The sequence below is a fragment of the Leuciscus leuciscus genome (assembly GCF_965113295.1).
Source record: "Leuciscus leuciscus genome assembly, chromosome: 22".
NCBI classification, from domain to species: Eukaryota; Metazoa; Chordata; class Actinopteri; order Cypriniformes; family Leuciscidae; genus Leuciscus; species Leuciscus leuciscus.
Genome location: NC_138746.1, coordinates 24,837,440 through 24,863,466, shown reverse-complemented (window position 1 = coordinate 24,863,466; position 26,027 = coordinate 24,837,440). Strand labels below are relative to the sequence as shown.

Sequence of the window (26,027 nt, the reverse complement as noted above, 5' to 3'; positions counted from 1 at the left end):
CAGTAAAACAACGCGAGATCTTCGAGGGGAGAGAGATTCAGAGAGAGGAACCGTAAGACCGGCGACTGCTGCAAGCCAGAACCCGATTCTTTCTCCACGGATCCGCTGAACAAAGCGAAGGGTTTCATGCTTTTGAGACTGCACAGAAACATTACAGGTAAATGAAATCTCCCTCTAATGAAATGAGTACACAGCGCGCGGGTTTACATGGGCTGCGAATAAGAGGCGGGGTGACGTCATCGCCGCCGCTGCTTTATTTCAGTCCGTAAATGTTTGAACGTTTTCAGTGTTAATGATGCGTTACACTATTAATTATACAGTGCTGGGTGAAAGTGAACTAGCTTGGGTTATACTTTATTAGACCGAGCATTATACGGCACACAATAGCTACTGTAGGTTTGTGTGTGGGCATAGGTGATGTCCTATTCATTATTTTATTATACATAAATATATGAAATAATTGGTTTGGTCTACCTCTGTTTATCATCTATTGATTATATAATATTAATTAATATTCTTAATATTCATTTGTTTTGTCTGCAGTTTGGTGGAGGTATGACATTAACCAGGGGCTCCTTCACTTATTCCAGTGGAGAAGAATATACCGGAGAATGGAAGGAAGGCAAGCATTTTCTTACACTTTGCATTACTTTTGAATCCTCAGGACATTTCTTTTTCATAAATGGGATAGGTCGTCACGTGTTTCAAATGCTGTACTTTTATTCATTATACTTAATTTTCTATTTGTCAAAAGAACAATTAAATTTTTTTATGTTCCATTTGTGCTGTTCCATAATTTATTCATAATTACATCATAATAAAGACTATATTCAAAATGAATAGGATATGTATTATGGAATTATTTTGGATTATTCTTATGTGGGTCATCTCCGTGAGATATGAACATGATTCTATATATATATATCTATCTAAAAATTCTATTCTATACTTAGGCCTAACAGTATTGACAACTCTTACATTATTCTATTGTCAGCTACCGACTAACTTAAAATGATGGAAATTGTCTTTTTTATGTATAATTTGGGTGTTGGATGACATACAATAATTAAGACAGAAAATGTAAGCATGATTGATTTCAGTGTTGTACTGTTTATCTGACAGTGCTGACAAGGGACACAGATGTGAAACATAAAAAAAAAAAAGGGTTTATTTCTGTCATAACATGTAGAAAGGGTGGTGGTCCATAGAATTAGTATATTGGGTATGAAGGGATGTGTTTTCTGTTCAGGTCGGAGGCACGGTAAGGGCGAGCTGAAGTTTGCTGATGGCACTTGTTATAAAGGTCACTTTGAGAATGGCCTGTTCCACGGATCAGGGGTGTTAGTCTTTCCCGATGGATCCAGGTGAGTGACCGTGTGATCAGATTAATTTTGATGCGTACCTACTTAAACTGAGATGAGCACATTGCCAGTGATACTGCAAGACTAGTTACATGGAAAACAACACCGTTTCTTAACAACAGGTACGAGGGTGAATTTGCCCAGGGAAAATTCCAAGGCGTCGGAATCTTCAGCAGGTTTGACGGGATGAAATTTGAAGGGGAATTCAAAAGTGGCCGTGTAGAAGGACATGGTAAATATTCCACTTTAATTTTACAATAGATACTTTTACTATAGGAAGGCTGAGCTCGATCCGAATGAAATTCCTATTGGATTGATAGTGGTGACCTGAAATAATCCAATCAACAGGAAAAAATTAAGCATGTAAATGCTTGAATCAGACTTTTTTTCTCAATCGGATTCAACATTTTCTTGCACACATGCGCAGTGCAGTGATGCGTTCAGGATTTAAGGGGTGTAACAATATATTGTGTCACAATATATCGCAATACAAAAATGCAACAATATGTATTGTGGATACTAGTGACAATCTGTATTGTGTATATTACATCCGAAATGAAATGTAATTTTTTTTTTAAGTTCACAGAGTTTTAGTGTCATTACTACATTAAACTACTATATATAATGTATAATAATGCAATAGGGAAATATTTGTGGGTCCTAATTAAGCCAAATATCTTATGTTACCAGTAAAAAGTGGCCTTTAAAGATATCTAGTCAGTGACAGAGTGTAAGCATATTCGTTGCTTACATCGTATTTTCAGCTTCAGAATCATGAATATTTTTATTCTGGTGTCACCATTGTCCTGTGCATTGGGTTACCAGCACCAAGTCCAAACCTATTCATTTACACCCACAACGTAATACCAAATGTATCATTTTAATCAACAGTACATTTTTTGTTAACCTGTTACCATAGCCTATGTCTTGGAGTATCGCAATAATATCGTATCGTGAGTTCAGTATCGTGATATGTATCGTATCGTGACATGAGGGTATCGTTACACCCCTAGTAGGTTTACAGTCATTTTACAGCTTTCGAACGTGCCTGTGTTTGTTTAGATTTATAGCATGGATAAATGTGGTCTTATTTCCATAGGACTGCTGACTTTCCCGGACGGTTCCCATGGTGCTCCGCGGAACGAGGGAGTGTTTGAGAACAACAAGCTTCTGAAACGTGAAAAGTGTCAGGCTGTGGTGCAGAGAGCCAAGAACTCAGCATCCACTGCCCGCAGCCTCTCTGTATGACAAACTGACCTCAGTGAGAGCACCCCCTAACTCAGGCCACCCCCCCCCCCCCCCGAGTACATTACGGACTGTACAGTCACTAGTAAAACGAGCAAATCTGATTGTGGATCTGCGTTCAGGGGTGATCTCTGCCTTCACCACACAACGGAGCTCAAACTAAATGTGAGACCCATCAAACCCTCAGGGACGGATGAAAGCGTTTCCATTCCTCACGTCTCTATTTCACTCACATTGTTGCTCTGCCTTGGTTTCCTCTGTGGCTTAAAACATCACAAAATGATGGACTTTTGTTATGGAGGCACGGATAAACTCAAGTCACCATCAGAGGCTCTGCAGGCACGGAAATGTGGTCAATATGGTAAATGAACTTAATTTGCCTTTGTCAGTCTGCTTCTGCGATTGTATCACTTACAGTATGTTTGACTTTATCTTTAATATTGTAGCTGTTTGTGTTACAAATCAATATTGTCTTTATTGCACATTTGCCTTAGTTATTGCATTAAATGTCAGTATTGCTGGATTAAAATCCTTCTTGTTACCGATGTGCAACAGTGGTGAGGGAAAGGTTTCAGCTACTTGTCTTAATTTTTTATTTATTTGTTAATTTCACTCATTTAAAATGAGTATATATGATTTACTAACACATTAGATATTGTGAAATAATGGTTTTAGTTGTACTGCTCATGTACATCACATAAAACTACTTGAAATTATTTAAAATGGATTGGGCAGATTCACTTCAAATGTTTGATGACTGATTTAGGTGTTTACACTTTATTTTCCGAACTGACTGCTAATGGTTCACTGTTCCCATCATCCGCAGTGTCAGACAGAAGCCTTAGTCACTATCATCTAAAATATACTGACACCAAAAAGAATTTTGCACTGTTATTTATTTATTTGAGCAGAGAATCAAGACTGACATGAAAAATAAAGTGAAATAAAAGTCAGAAAAGAGTCACCTAATCTTCATTCTGCTGCATTTTTTATTTTATTTTATTTTATGCATATTCTGCCATAGTATATTCAAATCTTATGAAGGACAATCATTTATATGAGACTGTTACATAAACTACTGTTCAAAAGTTTCTGAAAGAAATATGTTCACCAAGGCTGCATTTATTTCACGCAGTACAAAATGCAAATGGTAATATTCGGAAATATTATTAAAACCCAAAATAACTGTTTTCCATTTGAATATATTTTAAAATGTAATTAATTACAGCTGAATTTTCATCAGCCATGACTCCGGTCTTCAGAGTCACATGACCCTTCAGAATTCATTAGGTGTGTTCGACTTCATGTGGCGCTGCGCTCGACCAATCGAAGTATGACATCATAGAACCGCGAGAGCGATTTGAAAGCATACGTAACCTTTTATATTTAAACATGTAACCTGTTATTCCATGTCTCAAGCGCTAACTGAAATCACTGCAGTGTGTGACTAAAAGCTTTCTAATCATAGAACAACTGAGCGTTTTAAACAAATGATTCACAGGCACACTGTGTTGTTTCTATCGGCGAGGCTGCCAGTGACACAGGGAAACCCCTCATGACGCCAGGCCAAGAGATCAGTTTGGGAACTGGATGAGCCAGGCCATGGATTACATCTCTAATACAGCAGCAAAACACAATGAGTAACTAACTACAAAGCAAAAAAGCTGGACTGTTTATTCATAAATAATCATATATTAATCAAATATTCAATGTTTGCTTTTAGTCTCTGTCTGTCGAATTGTCATTATATAATAAAGCACAGATGACGTATGTGCCATATCAGTTTCCTCCACCCGAAGCGGTGTCATCTGATGCATCAGGAAACTATGCACAGCAATGAACATGTACTGGCACAATAAGCCATTGACAAAACTAGAACATTAAATATGTTTCATATGAAACTTAATTATGCAAAAGTCAAATAAAATGTTGCACATGCATTTTTTCATTTCAGAAACTACTATTCAAATTGTCCATACAAAAATGATATATAGTGCCAACCATCCTGGCATTTACAATATAATCATCAACCACTTCTTAACCACACAATCTTAAGTTACATGTTAGTATATATAGTGCTGTCAAATCGAGACTAATCGCATCTACACACACTCACATGCACATATACATACAGTATACATATACATTATACAGTATATATAGATATATACTGTATGTATGTATGCATGTGAGTGTGTGTAGATGCGATTAATTCTTCAAAATATTTATATCAAATAATATTTTAATATTTATATTAAAATCATTATTAATATTTATATTAACAAAATATTAATACAAAATATCAAAATATAGATATTTTGACATTCTTCAAAATATCTTCCTTTGTGTTCAACAGAAGAATGAAATTCATACAGGTTTGGAGCAACATGAGGGTGAGAAAATGATGAGAGAATTTTCATTTTTGGGGGAACAAATAGTTACTCAGGCAGAGGTGTTGTTGTTCTCAGCCGTGCACCTGTTCACAGTGACTCTAATGAATCCAACGCATCTCCATGTGTCCGTCAGGCCAGACCAACCTCCCTCATCTGATCCAGTTTCTCCAGTGTCTCCTTAGTGTCAAACTGCCATTGCTTCACCTGTTCAGTGGCTGTAATGCCCTCCTGAAACAAACAAATGAAGTGCTTATATATCCAGCTGTATACATTATATTTTATCAGATTTTTTTTTTCTCATCCAGCATGATCTTACGGCATTCTTGATCTGCATATCGGCTCCAGCCAGTATGAGGAGTTTTACAATTTTATATCGATTTAATCTGACAGCATCATGTAGAGCTGTGTCTCCTTCCTTTAAAAGAGAAATGAAATGTTTAAACTGACTTTTAATTTGCATGATCCATATACTTTTTGTGTTTTCCTCATGAATTATTCATCTGTTACCCAATCTTTGGCATTAATATTGATTCCACAGGCTAGAAGATGCTGGACCACGTCGCTGTGACCAGTCCGTGTGGCCACATGTAAAGGTGAGCTAAGCAGCTGTATGGGAGGGAGCAATACGATTTTACCATATTATGCATACTTGCGACAGCTTATTTTTTATACTGTACAGTATTTTTGTCTTCCAGTAAAACATTATTACTTTGTCTCTGACGTTGATATCAGCTCCCCTGTCCTGAAGAACTTTCAGCGCTGAGAGACTTCCACCTCTGCAAGCCCAATGTACAGCCCTGCAATCCAGCTAAACCACGGACAATAAAAGCAAATCAACACCATTGGAACAATGAATTGACTTAATAAACATTTTTAATGATCTCACCCTGTCTTTAAAGTTGATATCAGCTTCTTTGTCCAGCAATTTTTCCACTATTTTAGCATGATTTTCCAGAGCAGCCCGATGAAGTGCTGTTTTTCTGAACTAAGACAAAACAGTTGTGTGAGCAACGGAGTCATCATAGAGTCAGAGAACCAGCGTTATTATAGGCAACTAAAACTAAAACCATCAAATAAAAATGTGTTACTTGAATCAAGATAAATCTTAACTGAAACTTTTTTTTAGCTATAATTGCCAATACAACATTTTTAAAAAGTTGCTCCGACTACTTTGACGTGTGTATGAGGTAGGTTGTCACAATGAGCGAGCAAGGTTGACATGGATCACGCCTCTGGTTGGCCACAACCTCTGGCGAATCACCTTTTTTATAGTCAGTAGTTGAGTGACGTGACATGTAGCCAAGTATAGTGTCCCATACCCGGAATTTTTGCTCTGCATTTTATCCATCCAAGTGCACGCTCACAGCGGTGAGTTTTTGAACACACACACACTGTGAACACACACCCGGGGCAGTGGGCAGGCATTTTTGTTGCGGCATCCGGGGAGCGATTGGGGGTGAGGTGTCCTGCTCAAGGGCATCTCAGTTGTTAGTAATGAAAGAAAGTGGAAGAGAGCACTGTTCATTCACTCCCCCCAATTACATTTCCTGCCGAATGAGACTTGAACCCGCAACCTTCGGGTTACAAGTCCAACTCTCTAACCATTAGGCCACAAATTTGAGCCCTTAAAACTCATCTTTGATCTCCAAAATGACATATTTAAAAGTTTTTTCCTGTGAAAAAAATTCATTCATGCCTTAAAATAGCTTGAATGTAACTCTACACCCTTGCTTCATTTCCTATATGCGGACCATAAATATGCAAATGAGCTCGGCCTCCACTCATTCATACAGGCTCGTCTACAAGTCGATGTATCAGAATGGTAATGCATTTTATGTATTGTTTTAGCACTAAAGCTTTGACTTGAATTAAAATAAAAGCTAATAAAAAAAACTATAATAGTATCTCACTGATACTAAAACAACACTGAAGAGAGCATGTCATTTCAGACATACAGCACCTCATCACAGGTGTTTGGATCTCCTCCATCTTCCAGAAACTTCTCCACTACTTCCATCTTTCCCTGAGCTGCTGCTTTTAAAAACTCCTCTGGTTCAACAAGTCCCTGACAAACACCAGAGACAAATTTCAATGGTTAAACACTAAAAAAATAAAAAAAATAAAAATAATAATACTTAAATAATACTTATATGCAACTCAAATGCACATAACAATATTAAAGACAAGAAAGACAGATTGGTTTCCCTCACCATAGGAACATCCATTAGGCCTTTGGAAGCTGCGACCTTGTTCTTGTTCTTCTTGTTCTTCATTCGCAGCTCAATAATATTCTCTGCAACCCCCAGATCAACGATCACACGCCTCACATGTTCCTCTGCCTGTATGAAAAATGAACTTCTCTTCATCACTGACTGATCCTGGTCTGCACAGCACATGCAGTATTCTTACAATAAAATTGGCTCATATGGTTTTTAATTGACAGGATTGTGAAAATCTAGTCAAACTGATATGAGATGCCAAATTTTGATATAATTAGTACATGGGACTAAAATGAAATGGGTCGGTCTAGCCTACAGAGGATTGTTCTTGTCACCTAGAAACTGTGACAGCTGCCGTTAAAGAGTGGCTGTAACGTTTGTACTAGACTTTTTTTTCAAAGTTATATTAAACTGTCTGAAAACCAAAGAGTTCACAAAATGTCTAAATATGTTCACCATGTTCCATCTCTGTATATAGAAAAGTATAAACTATATATATAAATCGCATCTTAGTAAGATGTGTCAGCATTTGAACTGCTTTAAAGTTTTTTTTTTAAACATTTGTATCATTAGATATTTGAGTAAGTTGAAACCCAATACTTATGTTTGAAAGTGTAATTAGGCAATTTCTCTCCAAGAACATCCTGTCGCCACTGGCGCACAATAAATTCTGGGGTAGGCAAGGCCGCGAAGGATTCATTTGTTGTGTCCTTCATTTCATGGGAAAGGACGCACTTAGGCCGCATTTGAAGGACCCTTCAAATCGGGACAGCCTTCGTCGCGCCGCGGTGACACAATCGGCCTTCGAAGGATGCTGTCTCTGAATAGGACGCAGCCATATATGGTGGCTTTGAGTTTGAGGCAGGTGAGTTTGATCAAAGTTGGAGATAAACTCTGCAGGAAAGTGGACTTCGAGAACCAGAGTTAAGAACTCAAGGTAATTTCCTACAACCAACATAACTTTACATTTACACATTTGGCAGACGCTTTTATTCAAAGCGACTTTAAAGCTAAATATTCAGTTAAATTCATGCATTCCCTGGAAATCGATCCCATGACCTTGCCGTTGTTAGTGCCATTTTTGACTGTTTGAGCTTCACATGAAGACTATAGGAAGGATAAATAACACGGCTGAATAACACGACTTTATTGGAGATATCGATTATGCTTCAAGTATAAAAGTTTATCTCAGACTGGTACAATTTTCATCTTTTCATTAACAGTCCAAATTTTGATCTCTGCTGCGATTTTGTTCCCCACTCACCTGAATGTTTGCAACTCTTTGATTGACACATTCATTTCCCTGTTCTGCCCCCACAGAAGGTTCATCCACGACCAAAATCCCCAACTTTCGTGCCCGAGCTTGACGCTTCTAAACAATTTCAATAGAAGACAAACAAACTTTCTCAGACAGGTACTTCCCAGACTTATTACAAATAAAATACATAATAAATGATCAAAATGAGAAATTAATTCTTTTCATTAGACTGTACCTTGTCCCGTTTATCAAGGGCTGCTCTTCTATCAACCACAGCTGTCACCCATAGGATGCTCTCGTCCATTATAAGGGAAGAAAAGTATAAAAAGAAGTGTTTTCAAGTCGCAAACTTTCACAAATAATCGTGTAAAAATCCCACCGTTAATAGCAGACCTGCTGGACTGAGATGTGAACTGGTCTTATAGCTCACAGCAGGAATGTAAAGCCACGTCAGGCCCGGTGTGACAGCTGTGGACAGGAGCTGGATCACACACAAATACGCAACATGAGCTCACCGTTTGTTCGGTGCCGTCCACCTCCAGAGGCCTGCCCTCTGCCACACTATGGGAGTCCAGTTTTACAAGAATCACGACCCAATAAACACCCTGTTTTGGAGATTATGTTATTTATAAGTGGTTCATTAGTGTCAAGTGATACCTCGTAAATGCCTCCTAGTTTCAAAGAACGCCTGTTAACACGCAATGTCCAATCACGGGACGGCATTCTGGAACATGCTGTTAGTTGTACATTCGCACGAATGCACACAAATGTCTTCTTATGATTAAGTGTTTGTGATATGCAGGTTGTGTTTGAAGGAAGAACAGATGCAAATGGTTGTAAAGGTGAGATCAAGTTGAAATTTTCAATAAAACCATCATCATTTGACAAATAAAACAACTGAACCAAACATTGAGCAACAGCAAATAATCATGTGTAAATACTTCTAATGGTTTGTTTGATTTCATAATGCAGTCATGCTGTTCAAGTCCTTCAACTGACCAGTCGTTAAATGTCAGGAGTCACCCCTAACTTAAATATGATTGAAATATTTATTGGAAAAGAACTAAAAATTTACAATAACTGTTCAAATATCTGCTTAAAACTAATTAAAAATTACAATTCTGCTAAGTTTATTGAATTTAGTAATTCCCCAGTACTTTCCCCAGGCTTTTTTCTAAACTTTAAGCAGTAGTTTTTTTAGTTTTATTTTTTTTTTATTATAAAGCAAATAAAGATTTACTGCTGCAAATACTTAATTATATTTAATCTAATAATCAAATCAAGTCTTTTTTGTTATGACACAATAAAGAAATGCTGCCATTTATAATGTTTTCTTTACTCATGTTTAAATGCTGTATAGTGCTATCAGCTTAACTGAGATCCTGATTGTTTAGTTTTTTGTCCCAGATATTGTTTTTTTGGGGGCAGTAAGTTTTCAGTTTTTCTTTTTGAAATAAATAAACACTTGGGGGATGCATTCAATTTATGAAAAGTGAAATTAAAGGCCTACTGAAGTGCCTTGAAACGCGCAGCATTATTCTGTGTGTTGACGTAATTTCCACTGAAACAGGAAGTCAGGGCGGAACACATCGAACAGCTCCTCCCCTTTTTAAAATAGCCAATAGTGTTTAGTTTATATCACAGCTCGGCTAGGGCCGTTGAGCTCGGTAAAGCCGCAGTTTCCTCCTAATCTCTAACCGTTTCTCCTCCATATCACTTTACAATATAGAATTCTATGCAGAAACCAGACTTCATTCGCCCCAATGGAAAGCATATTTACACTGAATCGTTCCCTATCCAGTGCACTATGTGCCATTCACCATGTAGAAAATAGTAAATGTGACCAATTTTAGCTGCAGCTTCAGCGTCTATTTATCATTGATCCATATTGGTGGAAGTGAGAGACTATACATTTTGAATGCGTATATCTTCTGAATGCAAATTGTGTCATTGTTATGGAGCACACTAGCTTATAGATAACAGTAAGGCTAACATATTGATGCTAAAAGCCAAATAAACTTCAATTTAGATTTTATGGGGACTTTAAAGATACTTTTACATTGTTACAAAAGATTTCTATTTTAAATAAATGCTGTTCCTTTGAATTTTTTATTCATTAAAGAATCACCCAAAATGCATCACAGTTTCCACAAAAAATATTAAGCAGCTCAACTGTTTTCAACATTGATAATAATAATAATAATAAGTGTTTCATGAGCAGCAAATCATAATATTAGAATGATTTCTGAAGGATCATGTGACACTGAAGACTTGAGTAATAACTGTTAAATATTCCGCTTTGCCGTCACAGGAATAATTTACATTTTGAAACATTCAAATAGAAAACAATTATTGTAATAATATTCACAATATTATTTATTTTTGAGCAAATGAGAGCACAAAGGAGACAAAAGACAGACACAAAGAAGACACAAAGGAGACACAAAGCATTTAAAAAATATAACTGACCCTGACTTGGTGTAGTCGATAGGTTTGCGTATCGATAGGTTAATTTAGAGAGATTAATTATACAAAATGATAAATAAATCAAACAAAAACATACATGCTTCAACACTGATCCCATTTCCAACTCTCTCAAACCTTTTAGGCCTCAAAACAAGTTTTTTCACTTCATCGAGTTCCCACAGATTTCTTTGACATAAATACCCTGGTAACAAACAAATTAAAACTAAGATTGAGCAGAAAAGTCATGCTTTAACTCTGAGAAAGAAAAGCCAATAAAGTCTGTGCACTTATGTTTAGTTATTAAGATTTATAGCTGAACATGCTGTCTAAAGGACTTTTGAAATGCTGATGTTAGGTATGGTATCAAACATTTTCCAAAAAGGGCAGTGTGTGGCTGTTTAAACAGTAGATATACAATGCGAAGCCTCTCAGACAGGTGAATGATTAACTGTGAGGAGGGATCAGACTGACACAAAACACACACACACACACACACACACACACAACACAGCAGCGGAAGAAAGGGACAAAAGCGCAGCTCAAATTCAATACAGCACAGACATGTTTCTATCTCTACACCTGAAAGAAGAAGACAGCACCTGAAATAAGAGGTAAGAAACAACATTTACAAAGGCATAACGTATTCAAATGTGCTGTGAATGAAGGCTGTATAATATTGACTCTAAAGAAGATGCAAGCAAAGTATGACTCCTGTTTTAATTAGTATTTCATGACTAACAGGTGTAGTTGGGAACTGACAGGAAAAATGGTGACACTGAAACACTTGAGTGTTAATGATAATGATGAAGACAGCGTTCCTCTGTTACCGGAAGCCAGCAGCTTGGAGAGCCCGACCACCCAACACCACAGGGCAGAGTCCAGGGAACTGTTCCTCAGCCGGTGGGTTTGAGCGAGATAAGCACTGTGACACCACCGAAACATGCTTGCCATTCACACACTTCACTGGAGATTTAGAGACGCATTCCATTAAAACCAATGAAGCACACCTAGCATGAGCTTTTAAAACACCATAAGTCTGCTGTTTTATGATTTCAGGAGGAACAACTTCATTTTAAGCATTGTTCTGTTGTTGAGCTGTTACTCTGCACTTCTGGTTCCTGCGTATCTGCCAACGCCAGAGCCCACCTGGACTAATGACAGTTCTGCTGAAACTCTGGTATTCACTGTTTCACCGTATGAATAATGAGATGTGCGCCAATTTGCAGGATCTGTGACTTGACTTGCCCCTGGTTCCACAGACAAGACTTAAACTAGTCCCAGACTACAGTGCATGTTTGAGCTGTTTTAACTGAAAGCAACTTGCACTGACATATCTTAAAATATGTCAGGGCCATTATTTTGTCTCAAGATTCACACCAGTAATGTTTATTTTTCTAAGGCACATTTATAACAGCTGCTTAAATGTCCAAATTAAACTAAGGCCTAATCTTGGCTTAATCTAAGCCCTGTCTGTGAAACTAGGCCTATTCAACTGTGAGTTTACTACAGGCTTAAGATGATTCAAATAATCCATGTGGAGTTCACATATAATTATTCAAACCCCCCAAAAGATTATCTCTACAAGTTTAAAAAATAAATAAATAACCCCCTTGATATTGTAAACATGTTCATTAATTTAAAATAATTATTATAATTTATATTAAAATGCTTATTTTAGGGTTATAGAGGATTATAGTGCTGTAATAATATTTCAGTAAATTATGAATCAATCAATAAATACATAAATCACAAATTTTGTCATATAAATAAATATACACAAAGTTCAAAAGTTTGGGGTCGGTCAGATTTAAAAAAAAAAAAAAAGTTTTGAAAGAAGTCTTTAATGCTCATCAAGGCATTTATTTGATCAAAAATACATAGTAAATGTTGTGCAATATTAAAATAATTTTAAAATGTAATTAATTCTATTGATGGCATGCTAAATTTTCAGTCTTCATGTCACATGATCCATCACACCCTTCATTCTAAAATTCTGATTTGGTTTGTGAAACCATGACACATTTTTATTTTTTATTGTATCACATGATCCTTTAGCATAACCAGATCCTTCATTCTAATATTCTGATTTGGTGCTCGAAAATATTTCTTATTATTAGCAATGTTGAAAACGGTTGTGCTGCTTAACATTTCTGTGCAAACCATAATACAATTTATTCTTAATAAATACAATTATTTCTTAATTTAATCTTAATTCATTACAAACTTTTAAACAGTAGTGTATATGCAAATAAATAACATACTATAATTATGTATAATAAGGTAGAAGGTACAACAAGTACTAACCGATATGCATCTCTGCAACTGCAATGAGTATTATTTTCCACTCACGTTGTGGTCAGGTGTCTGAAGGCTCACTTGTACACACCTCAGGCTCTGCTGAATCAGTCAGCGGCTCTGCTGTCTCGGTCATGTCGCAGTGGCTGGAGTGTGGAGAGGGTGATGACGCTGCCTGCTCCTGCTGGGCTGCTGAAGATCCCCGTGTTCCTGGAGAACAGCACACAGGTCTGGGCACTGCCTCCTCCTCTGGGTCTGCTGGGTAGTGAGGAGATGGTGGCACAGGCCCTGAAAGCTTTGCCTTATACTGGTGTTCCTGCTGGCGCAGAGACGTGCAGGAGATGCGTGGTGGTCGGAAGCGGTGGCAGTTTACGTGGCAAAAATCTTGGACCTCATATAGACCAGTACAACATTATCATTAGGTTAGTTCATTAACAAACACATATGGGTGAGGTGTTACAGTGTCGATGAATATTAACTTGCCTGAAGTAATTGTATCGATATTAATATTTTAATCTTTATACTTACAGAGTGAACAATGCTCCAGTATTTGGATTTGAGAGAGACGTTGGCTCTAGAACTACCATTCGGCTCATTTATCCAGAAGGGGCTCCTACCCTGTCACATGAATACGAGAATACTGAAATGGTGGCTTTGGTTGCGTTCAAGAGCTTGGATATAGCATGGCTCATCTCTGTAGTAACCAAGGAACCTTTGGTGAGTAATGTTAGAAAGTTTTCAGGAGGGACATTCTCATTCTAGAGAGCATTTTGTTGGACAAAGATTTACACCTTTGAGTGCAGGATGAGTCATCATTTTTTGTGAAACAGAGGGACTGTAAATATGAAATGTTTTTGTCATCTCTTAGGTGTGCTATAGCCTTAAAGATAACAGAAATGACCTACATTTAGCCTAATTGTTTACATGAACAGTGTGGTCCAAGGAGTCAATGTCTGTCCCTGTCTTTTTGAAGAGTTGGTGGTCTAAATTGTGGTTCTGGAAGCATGTAATAGACACGATACCTCTTCAGCCAGAAAATATTCGCATCCTGAATCCTGAAATCATGTACAGGACAGGACGAGTCCTGCAAACCTATGCAGAGCAACAGAAAAAGGTCAGAACTGATTTTCAATTGTACAAACTCAAAACTTTTACTTCTCTTTACTTTTATCTCTCTCTATAAATATATATGCAAAAAGAAATGTAAAATGTAATTTATTCCTGTGATGCAAAGCTACATTTTCAGCATCTTTACTCCAGTCTTTAGTGTCACATGATCCTTCAGAAATTATTTTAATATGCTGATTGCAGGGCAAATGTCACGTTATAAATTCTTTTCTAATTAAATGAAAAGTGCCCTTGCGGAACGAGACTCCAACTCAATGTTCTGCCGCTAGTATTGTTAACTGAAGTCAGTTTTATATTCTGTTTGTTAGATGGTGCCGACCCTGGGTATAACGGCAATAGTTCTGGCCCTGCAGGTGTGTGATGAGGTGAGTTTAGCTGGATTTGGATACGACCTTCAGCACCCTGGAGCTCTGCTGCATTACTATGGGTCTCTCCGCATGGACGCCATGAGGGCACAGGTGGTTCACGATGTCAGCGCTGAGACCATCTTACTGCGGGAGCTGGTTAAAGCCAGAGCGGTGCGAGACCTCACCGGGGCATTGTGATGAGGCAGAGACTCTGAAAAAGCTACATGTAGAAGTTAAAAGAGATAACAAACAACAGAAACAGACCTGTTGGAAGACAATAGGATCGATCTTATAAATTTCAGGGCAAAATGTACTAAATTGTGTAATTTTGGGGTGAAATACGACAGACATTACCATATAACATAATATACAAACAAATGCACTTAAAACAAGTGAAAATGACTACTAAAATTAAAACCAAAGCTACTATAATACACATTTAAATATAGCTTTATTAAAGATGACAAAAGATTTATTCAGATAAATTATTATTTCATATTTATTTATCTTGGAAACACTGATTACATAGTGTAAAAACATTTTTTTAACAGAACATTACATATATCCAAACAATACTGTATCCAAAAATAAACGACAGATTCGTGTTTGAGTGTGATCATCGGTCCTGTAAAATATCGCATTATATCTTTAAAACATAAAGCAAACACACTTTCCTTATCAATGTACTTCGTCTTTAACGTAATCTCTGAGCTCAAATTTAAATAGGGAATATTTTGTTACAACACATTCATGATCATTAATAACAGTTCAAAAAGTGCTGACATTATGGAAGGAGAGAAATCATCTGCTATAGCAATACAATGGATATTTTTGATGGCAGGATAAATAAATTGTTATTCTCCTTTTTAAGAATTAGATTTGTGTATTTCAGCTTTAACTTTACAACCATTAAACAACATTTTTACTAAATGTACAAAATTACTAATTTGTTGATTCATTAAAAGGTAGGGTTGGCAATTTCAGAGAGGTTAGCAATAGCAAGTTGGCTTTGAACGCATACGATCCCACCCTCCCTTCAAAGCATCTCCAAAGCAAATTAATAATTGATTATCTTTACAACGGAACTGTATTAACACTGAACTAACTTCAGCTAAACAACGACACCATTTACTTTAAGAGCTGCAGTAGAGCCGAAATGAACTGTTTCACTGAATCATTTTCCTGTTATCACTGTAAAGCTGCTTTGAAACAATCTGTATTGTATAAAGCACTATATAAATAAAGGTGACTTGACTTAAAAAAAAAAAGAAAAAAAAAAGAGTGTTTCCTATAATATTTGGTCCTGGTTTCACAAATAAAATTGCTAAATAACAGAGACGTTTCTGTATTACGAGCACCTTAAGAATGTCTGTTTCTCACTGTTCACTTGCACCCATTCAGCTGATTAGAAGCACGAGAAATGCAATGTTTAGTTTCCCGGCACAATATTTTCTGCAGTTACCTGAACTGAAATAAGAAGTACAGAAAACTCTCCATATAGATTATAGCTCATGCAGCAACAGAAGAAAGAGCACGGCTGCATGGAGCATGCAGTATTCCTCTGACTCTGAGGGCCGTCACAGGAGCGGGATACGGGTGGGCTCCCACAGCTTGCGGGCCAGCTGACTGCAGTGCTGAAGAATATATTCATTGGGGATTACACCCAGATGCACAGTCAGCAGTTCATAACACTTCACCACTTCATTCTGATGTCTTTTGCTGTAATACCGCAGCAGTTTCCTATGACACAGTCAGAACAGAATAGACATGTGTTAAAGAAAGTTCAGCTTCCTATCACCTGGCAATGATCTAGAAACCATCAAAAACACTGTAGCAACCACTGAGAACACAACAGAAACCTCTAGCAGAGTCGTAAGAATCGTACATGGCTACTTTTAAATAGAATAATTATGTACAATAACCTTCAAACTGACCTGTTTTAAAATGCCCCTATTATACTATTTTAAAGATTCCTAATTTTATTTTTGAGGTCTCCTACAATAGGTTTACAAGCATCCAAGGTAAAAAAAAAAAACACTTGAGTTTTCTAATAGTATAAAATTGCAGCTTCACATCTTTTATCAAAGTGGGTGAAAGGGTTCATCTCCAGGTCTTCCTCAGCACAACAAGAACCAAACTCTTCCAGGCCTCAGATACAACCGCAGTGTTTGAGGACGAGTCAAACTAGACGTTGTTCGTGGCAGCCAATGAAGACCATAGGGTGACATTACGCTAATCTGTTACAAACCTTCATAGGTTCATGTAGGAAGTGAGACTGGAATTACTGATGACAGTTCAGAATAATATATTATTATATAATGCTATACTACACACTGTGTGAAAGGTAATATCTGAAAGAGCAGAATAGGGGCACTTTAAGCTCTTAGACAAGGTGTTGTCAAATCATTCTGAATGAAATATGCTTCAAACTGCAAGTGATGTCCTTGTTTCTGTCTTACTTGTAATAATCACAGGTGAGCATTCCTATTGGAGCGGTGTCATCTGGGAAACTGGGTATATCTATCACTTCCAGTTTGTAACCCTGTCAAAACAAAATTTAAACCTGATCACCACATATAACTTTCATTATATGTGTTATAGTAAATGTAAAGAAGATGCAAGCTTATATTTACCGTTTCATTTTCAAACCACAAAAAGTAACAGTAGAAGTAATCTCCATCTCGGAGTGTGACGGTGGCGTAACCCTTGTGTAAGTATCGCCGTGTTGTCGCCACAAGACTCCAAACCTGCACAGATTCATGATGAGATTAGTATATCATCAGTAACTAATTCAGTATTGTTATATAATATACAGTAACGTTTAGGATTGTGAGATTTGAATTAAAAGTACAGCAAAAAAACAGAAATACTATGAAATATTTTTTACAAATAACTTTTCTATTTTAAAATGTAATTTACTCCAGTATTAAGTCACATGATCCTTCAGAAATCATGCTGATTTGCTGCTCAAGAAATATTTCCTATTATTATTATTATTAAAAACAGTTCGGCAGCTTAAAAATGTAGCACGGTTTCTTAATGAATAGAAAGTTCAAAAGAACAGCATTTATTTTAAATAGAAATATTTCGTAACATTATAAATTACTTTACTGTCACTGATCAATTTAATGTGTAAAATAAAACTATAAGTAATTTTTTTATTTTTTTATTGTAATGTATATTAAAAAAACTTAATGAAAAATTTCCTTAAAAGGGTAAGTAAACAGATTTATATCTATATACTTATATTTAGGGGGAGTATATATATATATATATATATATATATATATATATATATATATATATATAAAACATTTGTTTTTATTCTATATATAATTTAATTTTGATTTTATGAAAAATGTTCAGCTTTTGACAACATTCTGTATCTCAACTGAAGAATATTTAATCAATTTCATTTATATGTGCTGATATAACAATACATAGAAACAAACAGCTACATTTACTTATACTAAAACATTTCACGATTTGAGACAGTGCATGATGGGCTAGACACACAAAAACACCTTGTTCTTTATGAAGTCAGCTAGAGGTCCCTTTCCGAGCTCAGAGACGGTGATATCCGTCACATTTAGGGAAGGCGCTATCATTTGACCACTTGAACGATCCACGTAGATAAAGTGGACGAGACCAGGAAACTCTTCCAGGTATGTGAGAGCGTGGTTAAAGTCTCAACAGAAGAAGATTGAATGCTAGATAAATGCCTTCCTGGCAACTACTGATCACGTCAAACCAAAAGACTCAATCTTAAAAAAAGGATATGACACCATTGTGATATTTCTTTTGCTTTTCACCAGCAGAAAATCCTTCCAGTCCATCAACTTCTCTCTGCAACAAATGTGAAAGACAGTTAAAAGTGATTCAAAATGAGTACTTTAGAAGTGTCTGTTCATACATACTGGACCATGTTCAGAGCTCGTTCTTGCAGATGAGGAGCCAATCGCTGACTGCTGGCCATGCATTCAGCTGCAAAAAACTGCCTGTACACACTACACAACTGAGTCTTCATGTTTCGACAAGAGGGCAGCAAACTGCAACACATAAAACGTCAAATGAGCGAATTAAGCCACATCCACTACAGAAAAGACCGTTTTTCAGTTTGTTAATAACAAAAACAGCACTCACTCCCTTGTGAATCCAGATCCAGATCTGGTGAAGGCCTTGCTCTTAAAATCGGTCCACACATTTTGAAGATGGGAAGTCTGAACACATAAAGAAAACATGCTATTATAGCACCAACACTCCACTATTTCTGGTCAATAAATTTCCAAGACCTTTCCAGTTGTTCTTGAATACTGGATAAATCTTCAAATATGCATTTCTTGTATATGTATACAATTTTATTTATTTTTTTAAATGCGAGGTGGCAATTCTTGGAATTGATAGATTTACATGAATTTCAATATACATTTTAGTGTGCAAATGTCTCCAGTAGGACAAAAAAAGACATTAGATTTGAAAATGACACAACAATGAATAGATTGCTCAAATAACAATATTCTAATCAACGTTGTATTTTAGTGCAGAGCATACATTTCCATTCATAAGTTTGGGGTCGGAAAGTTTATTTTAAGAAGAATGCATTAAGCTGATCAAACGTGACAGCAAATACTTTTACTTTGTTACAAATAAAAAATATATTTCAAAGAAATTCTGTGCTTTTGAATTTTCAACTCATAGAATTAATACGATCACAGTTTCCACAAAAATATTAAGCAGCACAACTGTTTTCAACATTGATAATAATAAGAAATGTTTCTTGAGCAGCATATCAGCATATTAGAATGATTTCTGAAGGATCATGTGACCCTGAAGACTGGAGTAATGATGTTGAGAATTCAGCTTAGCCATCACAGGTATAAATGACATTTTAAAATATATTCAAATAAATGTGTAATAATATTTCACAATATTACTGTATTGACTGTATTTCTGATCGAATAAATATAGCCTTGGTAAGTATAAGAGACTTATTTCAAAAACATCATATCAATCCCAAACTTTTGAATGGTAGTGTAAAAAAACAAAACATATTCACCTTTTATTTTTTTATAATGATTATAATAATAAACCAATTTAAAGTGTAGTTGTTTTCGTTTTAATAAAATAAAATAAAACATTTTAGCAAAAGATTGTCCTAATGAAAGCACATTGTAAAGTGGATCTGACAGTGTGCAAAGGATTAAGAGTGTGTGCTCGGTTGGGTTGTCCACACTGACCTGAATGTCCATGCTGGCCCAGGCTTTGACTAACTTCTCCAGTCTGCCCCGCTGCTCCTGGACAGAGGGCTGACCCCGTGTGGCCGCCGACCCTTCATGCCCCTCACACAACCTCTTCTCCAGCTTCACAAAGGCTTCCAGAAAGTAGTAAATAGATATTGCCATATGACTGTTGGGGATCTATTGAGAAGCAAGACAAATTAGCAGGGAACTTTACATGTCTGTTTAAACCCTACATGATCATGTTATTCAGTATGATCATTGTCTATACACATGTGCTTATTTGAAAAGAGTAGAATAAATATGTCTAATAATGTAATAATAGGTCTGATAATATACAGAATGCATGATCACCTTGGTGAGCAACACTAGCGTGATTCCAGGCCAGAGAGACAGGCAATACATGGAGTGAGGCATCATGGGACACTCTTTGGCTTCCAGGAATACTCTGAAGGGGGCTGAGGGGTCAGGGGTTGGAACTTCAAGAGTTTTCAGACTGTCCTCAGCCATCTAAAATCATAAGAATATGCGAAAATGTTTATATCATACACTACCGTTCAAAAGTTTGGGGTCAGTAAGATTTATGTTTTTAAAAGAAGATCATTATGTTCACCAAAAATACAGTAAAACAGTAATTGTGCAAATTTAACATTTTAGAACAACTGTTTTCTATTTGAATATATTTTAAAATGTAATTTGTAATGAATTTTCAGCATCATTACTCCAGTCTTCAGTGTCACATGATCCTTCAGAAATCATTCTAATATGCTAATTTGATGCTCAAGAAACATTTATTATTTTTATCAAAGTTGAAAACTATTTTTTTTTTTTTTTTTTGTGGAAACTTTTCAGGATTCTTTGATAAATAGAAAGTTCAAAAGAAAGTTTTAAAGGTGCTGTATGTAGCTCTACTATTCACTCTACTAAATCATAAAAATACCATAATGTTTGCATATATTGAGGAAACATGCTAAGTTCACATACTCGTTTCTCTGAAAAACACTTCTACAGCCAGTTATTTTACTTTGAAATGTGCGTTTCCAGGCTGGAATGTTTGTTATTGTTTTGGTCTGTGATACTGCACGTTGCCAATTTTCATTGTCCATTGCGCTCATTGCTGTTGCGTGTGCTCAAACTGGCAACCCGAGTGAGCGCCGTCCAGTCAGAGGAGGAGGGGGCGGGAGAAACGACGATCTCCGATATTTTGAATTCGACTGCAGTACCTATTTCGATTGTCATATCGCCTATATATTGTCATTCTTTAAGGGTTAAAAATATTATATAATATTATATAATATTATATACAGCTGGGGAACACACACACACACACATACATATAAACATAAATATGTTTATATTTTAAATATTATATTTAATTTATATTTTATAAAATGTTTTTCATCCTTTTAACAACATTCTCTCTCTTAAACATCCTTTAGATATCATTCTAATATTCTGATTTGGTGTTCAAGAAAAGATTTTATTCAACAAATTATTCTTATTATTATTATTAGTAGTAGTAGAAAAGGGTTGTGCTGCTTAATGAAATGTGTAAAGTTTAAAGAAAGTTTAAAGAACAGCATTTATTCAAAATAGAAATCTTTTCTAACATTATAAATGCCTTTACTCTTATTTTTGAATGCATCCTTGATGAAAAATTCTTGCAAAAAATCATTTAAAGTCCCCCTGTAGTCAATACTTTAGCTCTTAAAACTCATTTTTGATCACCAAAATTGGCATATAAAAAAAAAAATTCCAGTCAAAAAAATTATTCATGCCTTAAAGGAGAACTCCGGTGAATTTTTAAGTTAATCTTGATCGTTTTACCTTTGTGAGTACTGTCTATAGAAAAAAAACCGAACCGAATCGGTGCTTGCAACGCGGAGCTGTTACAGTTAATGCCCAGAGCTCCCATTCAGCTAAAACGGCAGTTATGGGGGCATTAACCTAAATAGTGTCTTTGTGCCTCTTAAAGGTATAGCGGAGGATGTTTTACTTCCTGGTGGGTAACCTATACTATTGGTCCTCCTAATTGTCAATCATTCTGGTGAATCAATCAAACTTTTCAAAAAGTGGAGAGGGCGGGTCTTATCTAAAATTTGGAAAGATCCTCCGCTATACCTTTAACAGACACAAAATGCAATTAAAATGTCTGTCCAACATGAACAGGGCCCTTACATGACAACAAGATGCGTTTAGCAACTTAGCCATTGTTTAAACTCACCTAAATAGTGTTTTAGACGGCTAGCTGTAGTCTCGCGCTGAAGTCCCGTGGGAACTCAGTTGTAGCCGGAACACGACGCTCCTCCCACCTGCACTATGTGCGCGATGTTTTTCCCCAAACCACTTCAGCGGAAATCCCGCCCTGCAGCTGATTTAATTGGTTTAGGTTACAGTGACGATTGACATGACCAATGAAAACTTTAGAATCAGCTGCAGGGCGGGATTTCCCCTGAAGTGGTTTGGGAAAAAAAAATAAAAATCACGCGCACTTTTTCCGGCTACAACTGAGTTCCCACGGGACTTCAGCGCGAGACTACAGCTAGCCGTCTAAAACACTATTTAGGTGAGTTTAAACAATGGCTAAGTTGCTAAACGCATCTTGTTGTCATGTAAGGGCCCTGATCATGTTGGACAGACATTTTAATTGCATTTTGTGTCTGTTAAGAGGCACAAAGACACTATTTAGGTTAATGCCCCCATAACTGCCGTTTTAGCTGAATGGGAGCTCTGGGCATTAACTGTAACAGCTCCGCGTTGCAAGCACCGATCCGGTTCGTTTTTTTTTTCTATAGACAGTACTCACAAAGGTAAAACGATCAAGATTAACTTAAAAATTCACCGGAGTTCTCCTTTAAATTAGCTTGAATGTAACTCTACACGCTTCCTTCATTTACTATACGGGTATCCATGAATATACAAATGAGATCATATTACATTAGATCATACTTTTAGGGCAGCAGAGATGGACAGGAAGAAATAGCTCACCTGAACATCAGGATCTACAAACTGGAAGACAGGAGGACTGTCACCTCTTGGTCGGACTATGCATTAAAAACACAAATATGCAGCTTGTATTTATACAACACTTGGTGCATTTAAAAACTTTAGCGAACATGTCTGAATGTCATTGCATTACACACTGAGGCCCGGTTTCACAGACAGGGCTTAGACTAAGCCAGGATTAGACCATAGATCAATTAGGACATTTAAGTAATTTTTATAAACATGCTTAGAAAAAAACATTACCGATGTGCATCTTAAAACTAAAAAGGCACTGATATATTTTTAAGATCAGTCAGTGCAAGTTTATTTCAGTGGAAACAGCTCAGACTTACATTTTAGTCTAGGACTAGTCTGAAGCCCTGTCTGTGAAACCAGGGGAAAGTCTATGAAAGTCTACTCATTTCTTTCACCTGATTCCCGTTCAGGAGGAGAGGGCTCTGGTGTGTAGAATACATCAGGAACTGAACTGCTCTCTAACTCCTAAATATACAGAAAATACTGTCAGGGCACAATGCAAAATAAAACACTGTGAGGTATCAACAAGCGATATCAAAAACAAGACATATCAAACCTCAGGAGTGTCATCTTGGTCGATTTTGCTGGGGTAGAGATCCTGCACAAGGATGATCAGAGCCAGGAGATCAGAGGGGTTTAGACTGCTGGCATTTCGACTGCACACAAAGTTAGAAATCTGAGATTATTTCAAAGTTCTCTATAGCTTCCTTCTAATTTATTTTGTGGTCAAAACATCATCTTCTCCACCAGCGTTTGCTGTACCTGGAGTAGAAGGCCAGGAGTTTGGTGTGCACCAGTATGAAAGCGTGCAGCACCTCCTCGCCTGCTCTGTCCATGTTACTGTTGATCTGCTGCACCAGCCGACGCTCCAGAAACTCGATGCACTGCTCACAAAGGGTCGGGTGGATCAACCTTTCCACAGCCTGAACACACAGAGAACTCGTCATGTGTGAACTAAAGCTAAACCTAGCATACAACTAATAAAAACAGCACTTGCACACACACCTCCACTAAAAAGCTTTGGTCGTGCTCTCGTAAGCGGCTGTACGTTTCCAGGAGGCTTTGTAGCTTCTTCCATAACCGGTTCCTTTGCTCAGTCTCTTGAGGGCGCAATCTGACAAATACATTTGAATATATGAAAGAGTCCGTTAAAAATCCTTTCGTTTGTGCGGGTTTAAAAATATGAAGTGAAATGCAATGAGACTAGTTATACTAATCTACAATATGAAATATGTTGATGTGATGTTGAACAAAGTGCAGTTCTCACTCTTTCCTCAAGAGGGCCCCGCTGAGCGTCACCATCCCAAACATGATTTCTGTGAGTTTCTTCATCACATAGATCTTTCTCTTCAAATCCTCTTCGGTCTCATCTCCATCTCCATTCACAGCGATGTATAGACATTCCTCAAACTGCATGATAGAAAGCACAAGTATGTGGCATGAGAACTGGAAAAATACATAGAATTTCTTGAAAGAGGAAGAAAGGTGATTTAAGTGACTTTGAACGTGGCATGGTTTTTAGTGCCAGACGGGCTGGTTTGAGTATTTCAGAAACTTCCTGAGCTATTGGGATTTTCACACACAACCAATACTCTAGGGTTTACAGAGAATGATCAGAAAAAGAGAAAATGTTCAGTGAGAGGTAGTTTTGTGGGCGAAAATGCCTGGTTGATGCCTAGGAGAATGGTCAGAGTGGTTCGAGCTGATAGAAAGGCAACTAACTCAAATAGCGTCTGCTTTAATGTCGCTACTTTTTACTGTTAAAAAGCGGTAACTTTGACAGACCTAAATTCAACACGAGAGATTCTCTTCACACACAGTACGAGTTGCAGTCTGATTTGTTTTTCTGTCTCCTTTTGATTGACAGAGATATAATCCGCCCTGATCATCGGCTGTTTTTAAACAATAATGGCTTTTCATTTTTGGCCAATACATAGGTGCATCCCTTAAAACATCTATATTAAAATATATATATTTTTTTTTATTAGTGTTAGATCAGATGATACATTCATTCTGCTGTGGATTACCTGATGCAGAACATAGATATGATTGTTTTCGGTGTTGAAGGAGGTGTAATTGTCCCCGAGTCGGTCCACCATGGTGCTACAGGAGATGATGATGGGTGCGAAGAGAGTGTTGATGCTGTCTTCAAAAGCAGGCAGCTAAGAACACATACAAAATAATAATATTAATAATGTCTTATGCATAAAATTTATTTTAACATAAAATGTCAAACAGCATTAATTCTCACTCGTTGTCCTTCCTCCTGGGAAACCACATACTGATCCTGAATCCGCTGCTCGAACTCGTTGTCAGTCCAGTAGAACAAAACCTCTGCGCTCTCGTTGGCCACCAGTAGACACTTCATTTTATCTGAACACAAATGCAGTTATTAGAAGAATAGTTCATATTATTCACACTGTGCATAACTCTAACATGGCTTCGTATTAATCTCAGTCTTTCATAAACCTCTTAATGCAACTATTCAAGAAAATCATAATTTACAGTCCTAATCATTTGTAATTCCAACAAAACAGAAGAAAAGAAAAATCCTATAGGGCCTGTATTACTTCTAACGGGATAAACGCTTCTGTAAGACACCAACAAAGAACTCAAAGACAATCTTTAAGAAACCATGCAGCTTCCTTAAACTGTTCAGTAGTAGTAATTGTTAAAATACAATACAATACAAAACAAAACAATACAACAGAATGCAAACAAGTTAACGAGTACACAACACCCAATAGGATGATACTCTTGTGCAGCAGAAGCCCAAACCTCTCAGTTCCTCCAGAATGAAACTAACTTAACTTAGCTGGAAAAACATATCAAGTTCAAGAGAAAACTTTTTGCACTAAACTTCTAACTTAACCAGTTTACGTATCAACAAAGTAAACTTACAATTTTAGGTGTTCGCATCTAGAACAGAAGAGTATCATTGCGCCCGAAATCCTGAGCCAGTTCAATAATCACACAGCACAACAAACAGTTTGACAGATTACACTAAACTGCAGCAGCGCTTCCGTGATGTGTGTGTGTGTGTGTGCGCGCGCTCGA

At 36.8% G+C, this 26,027-nt stretch overlaps 4 protein-coding genes across 4 annotated transcripts; 2 read left to right on the top strand and 2 right to left on the bottom strand.

Moving 5' to 3' along the window:
* On the top strand, positions 1-4,770 carry morn4 (MORN repeat containing 4). The gene is made up of 5 exons (XM_082154565.1): positions 1-157; positions 544-622; positions 1,250-1,364; positions 1,484-1,593; positions 2,461-4,770. The coding sequence occupies exons 2-5, from the start codon at positions 556-558 to the stop codon at positions 2,607-2,609; spliced, it is 441 nt and encodes a 146-aa protein (XP_082010691.1). The 5' UTR covers positions 1-157; positions 544-555; the 3' UTR covers positions 2,610-4,770.
* Positions 4,768-13,456, bottom strand: ankrd2 (ankyrin repeat domain 2 (stretch responsive muscle)). The gene is made up of 10 exons (XM_082154530.1): positions 13,329-13,456; positions 8,712-8,957; positions 8,483-8,590; positions 7,210-7,338; positions 6,960-7,064; positions 5,886-5,984; positions 5,709-5,807; positions 5,507-5,605; positions 5,316-5,414; positions 4,768-5,227 (listed from the first exon to the last, which is right to left on the bottom strand). The coding sequence occupies exons 2-10, from the start codon at positions 8,778-8,780 to the stop codon at positions 5,129-5,131; spliced, it is 906 nt and encodes a 301-aa protein (XP_082010656.1). The 5' UTR covers positions 8,781-8,957; positions 13,329-13,456; the 3' UTR covers positions 4,768-5,128.
* On the top strand, positions 10,960-16,087 carry st3gal7 (ST3 beta-galactoside alpha-2,3-sialyltransferase 7). The gene is made up of 7 exons (XM_082154519.1): positions 10,960-11,553; positions 11,684-11,842; positions 11,999-12,119; positions 13,334-13,659; positions 13,768-13,954; positions 14,211-14,351; positions 14,674-16,087. Exons 2-7 carry the CDS (start codon positions 11,709-11,711, stop codon positions 14,908-14,910), a joined length of 1,146 nt encoding a protein of 381 aa, XP_082010645.1. The 5' UTR covers positions 10,960-11,553; positions 11,684-11,708; the 3' UTR covers positions 14,911-16,087.
* hps1 (HPS1 biogenesis of lysosomal organelles complex 3 subunit 1) lies at positions 15,194-26,027 on the bottom strand. The gene is made up of 18 exons (XM_082154474.1): positions 25,872-26,027; positions 25,222-25,343; positions 24,998-25,132; positions 24,238-24,380; positions 23,976-24,084; positions 23,733-23,893; positions 23,527-23,626; positions 23,366-23,435; positions 22,938-22,993; positions 20,304-20,459; positions 19,950-20,129; positions 18,856-18,932; positions 18,630-18,761; positions 18,494-18,558; positions 18,237-18,382; positions 17,346-17,459; positions 17,172-17,254; positions 15,194-16,452 (listed from the first exon to the last, which is right to left on the bottom strand). The coding sequence occupies exons 2-18, from the start codon at positions 25,336-25,338 to the stop codon at positions 16,290-16,292; spliced, it is 2,007 nt and encodes a 668-aa protein (XP_082010600.1). The 5' UTR covers positions 25,339-25,343; positions 25,872-26,027; the 3' UTR covers positions 15,194-16,289.

Bases quoted from the DNA above. Each gene is read 5' to 3' on its own strand.
- morn4 (XM_082154565.1), top strand. From the start codon at position 556: ATGACATTAACCAGGGGCTCCTTCACTTATTCCAGTGGAGAAGAATAT. The intron at 623-1,249 runs GCAAGCATTTTC...TTTTCTGTTCAG, and splicing joins TACCGGAGAATGGAAGGAAG to GTCGGAGGCACGGTAAGGGC. The intron at 1,594-2,460 runs GTAAATATTCCA...TTATTTCCATAG, and splicing joins TGGCCGTGTAGAAGGACATG to GACTGCTGACTTTCCCGGAC.
- ankrd2 (XM_082154530.1), bottom strand. From the start codon at position 8,780: ATGGACGAGAGCATCCTATGGGTGACAGCTGTGGTTGATAGAAGAGCA. The intron at 5,415-5,506 runs GTAACAGATGAA...TCTCTTTTAAAG, and splicing joins ATATTAATGCCAAAGATTGG to GAAGGAGACACAGCTCTACA. The intron at 5,228-5,315 runs GTAAGATCATGC...TGTTTGTTTCAG, and splicing joins ATATGCAGATCAAGAATGCC to GAGGGCATTACAGCCACTGA.
- st3gal7 (XM_082154519.1), top strand. From the start codon at position 11,709: ATGGTGACACTGAAACACTTGAGTGTTAATGATAATGATGAAGACAGC. The intron at 12,120-13,333 runs GTATTCACTGTT...TACACACCTCAG, and splicing joins ACAGTTCTGCTGAAACTCTG to GCTCTGCTGAATCAGTCAGC. The intron at 14,352-14,673 runs GTCAGAACTGAT...TCTGTTTGTTAG, and splicing joins ATGCAGAGCAACAGAAAAAG to ATGGTGCCGACCCTGGGTAT.
- hps1 (XM_082154474.1), bottom strand. From the start codon at position 25,338: ATGAAGTGTCTACTGGTGGCCAACGAGAGCGCAGAGGTTTTGTTCTAC. The intron at 22,994-23,365 runs GTGAAAGAAATG...TTTAATGCATAG, and splicing joins TCCTCCTGAACGGGAATCAG to TCCGACCAAGAGGTGACAGT. The intron at 20,130-20,303 runs GTGATCATGCAT...GCTTCTCAATAG, and splicing joins CGCTAGTGTTGCTCACCAAG to ATCCCCAACAGTCATATGGC.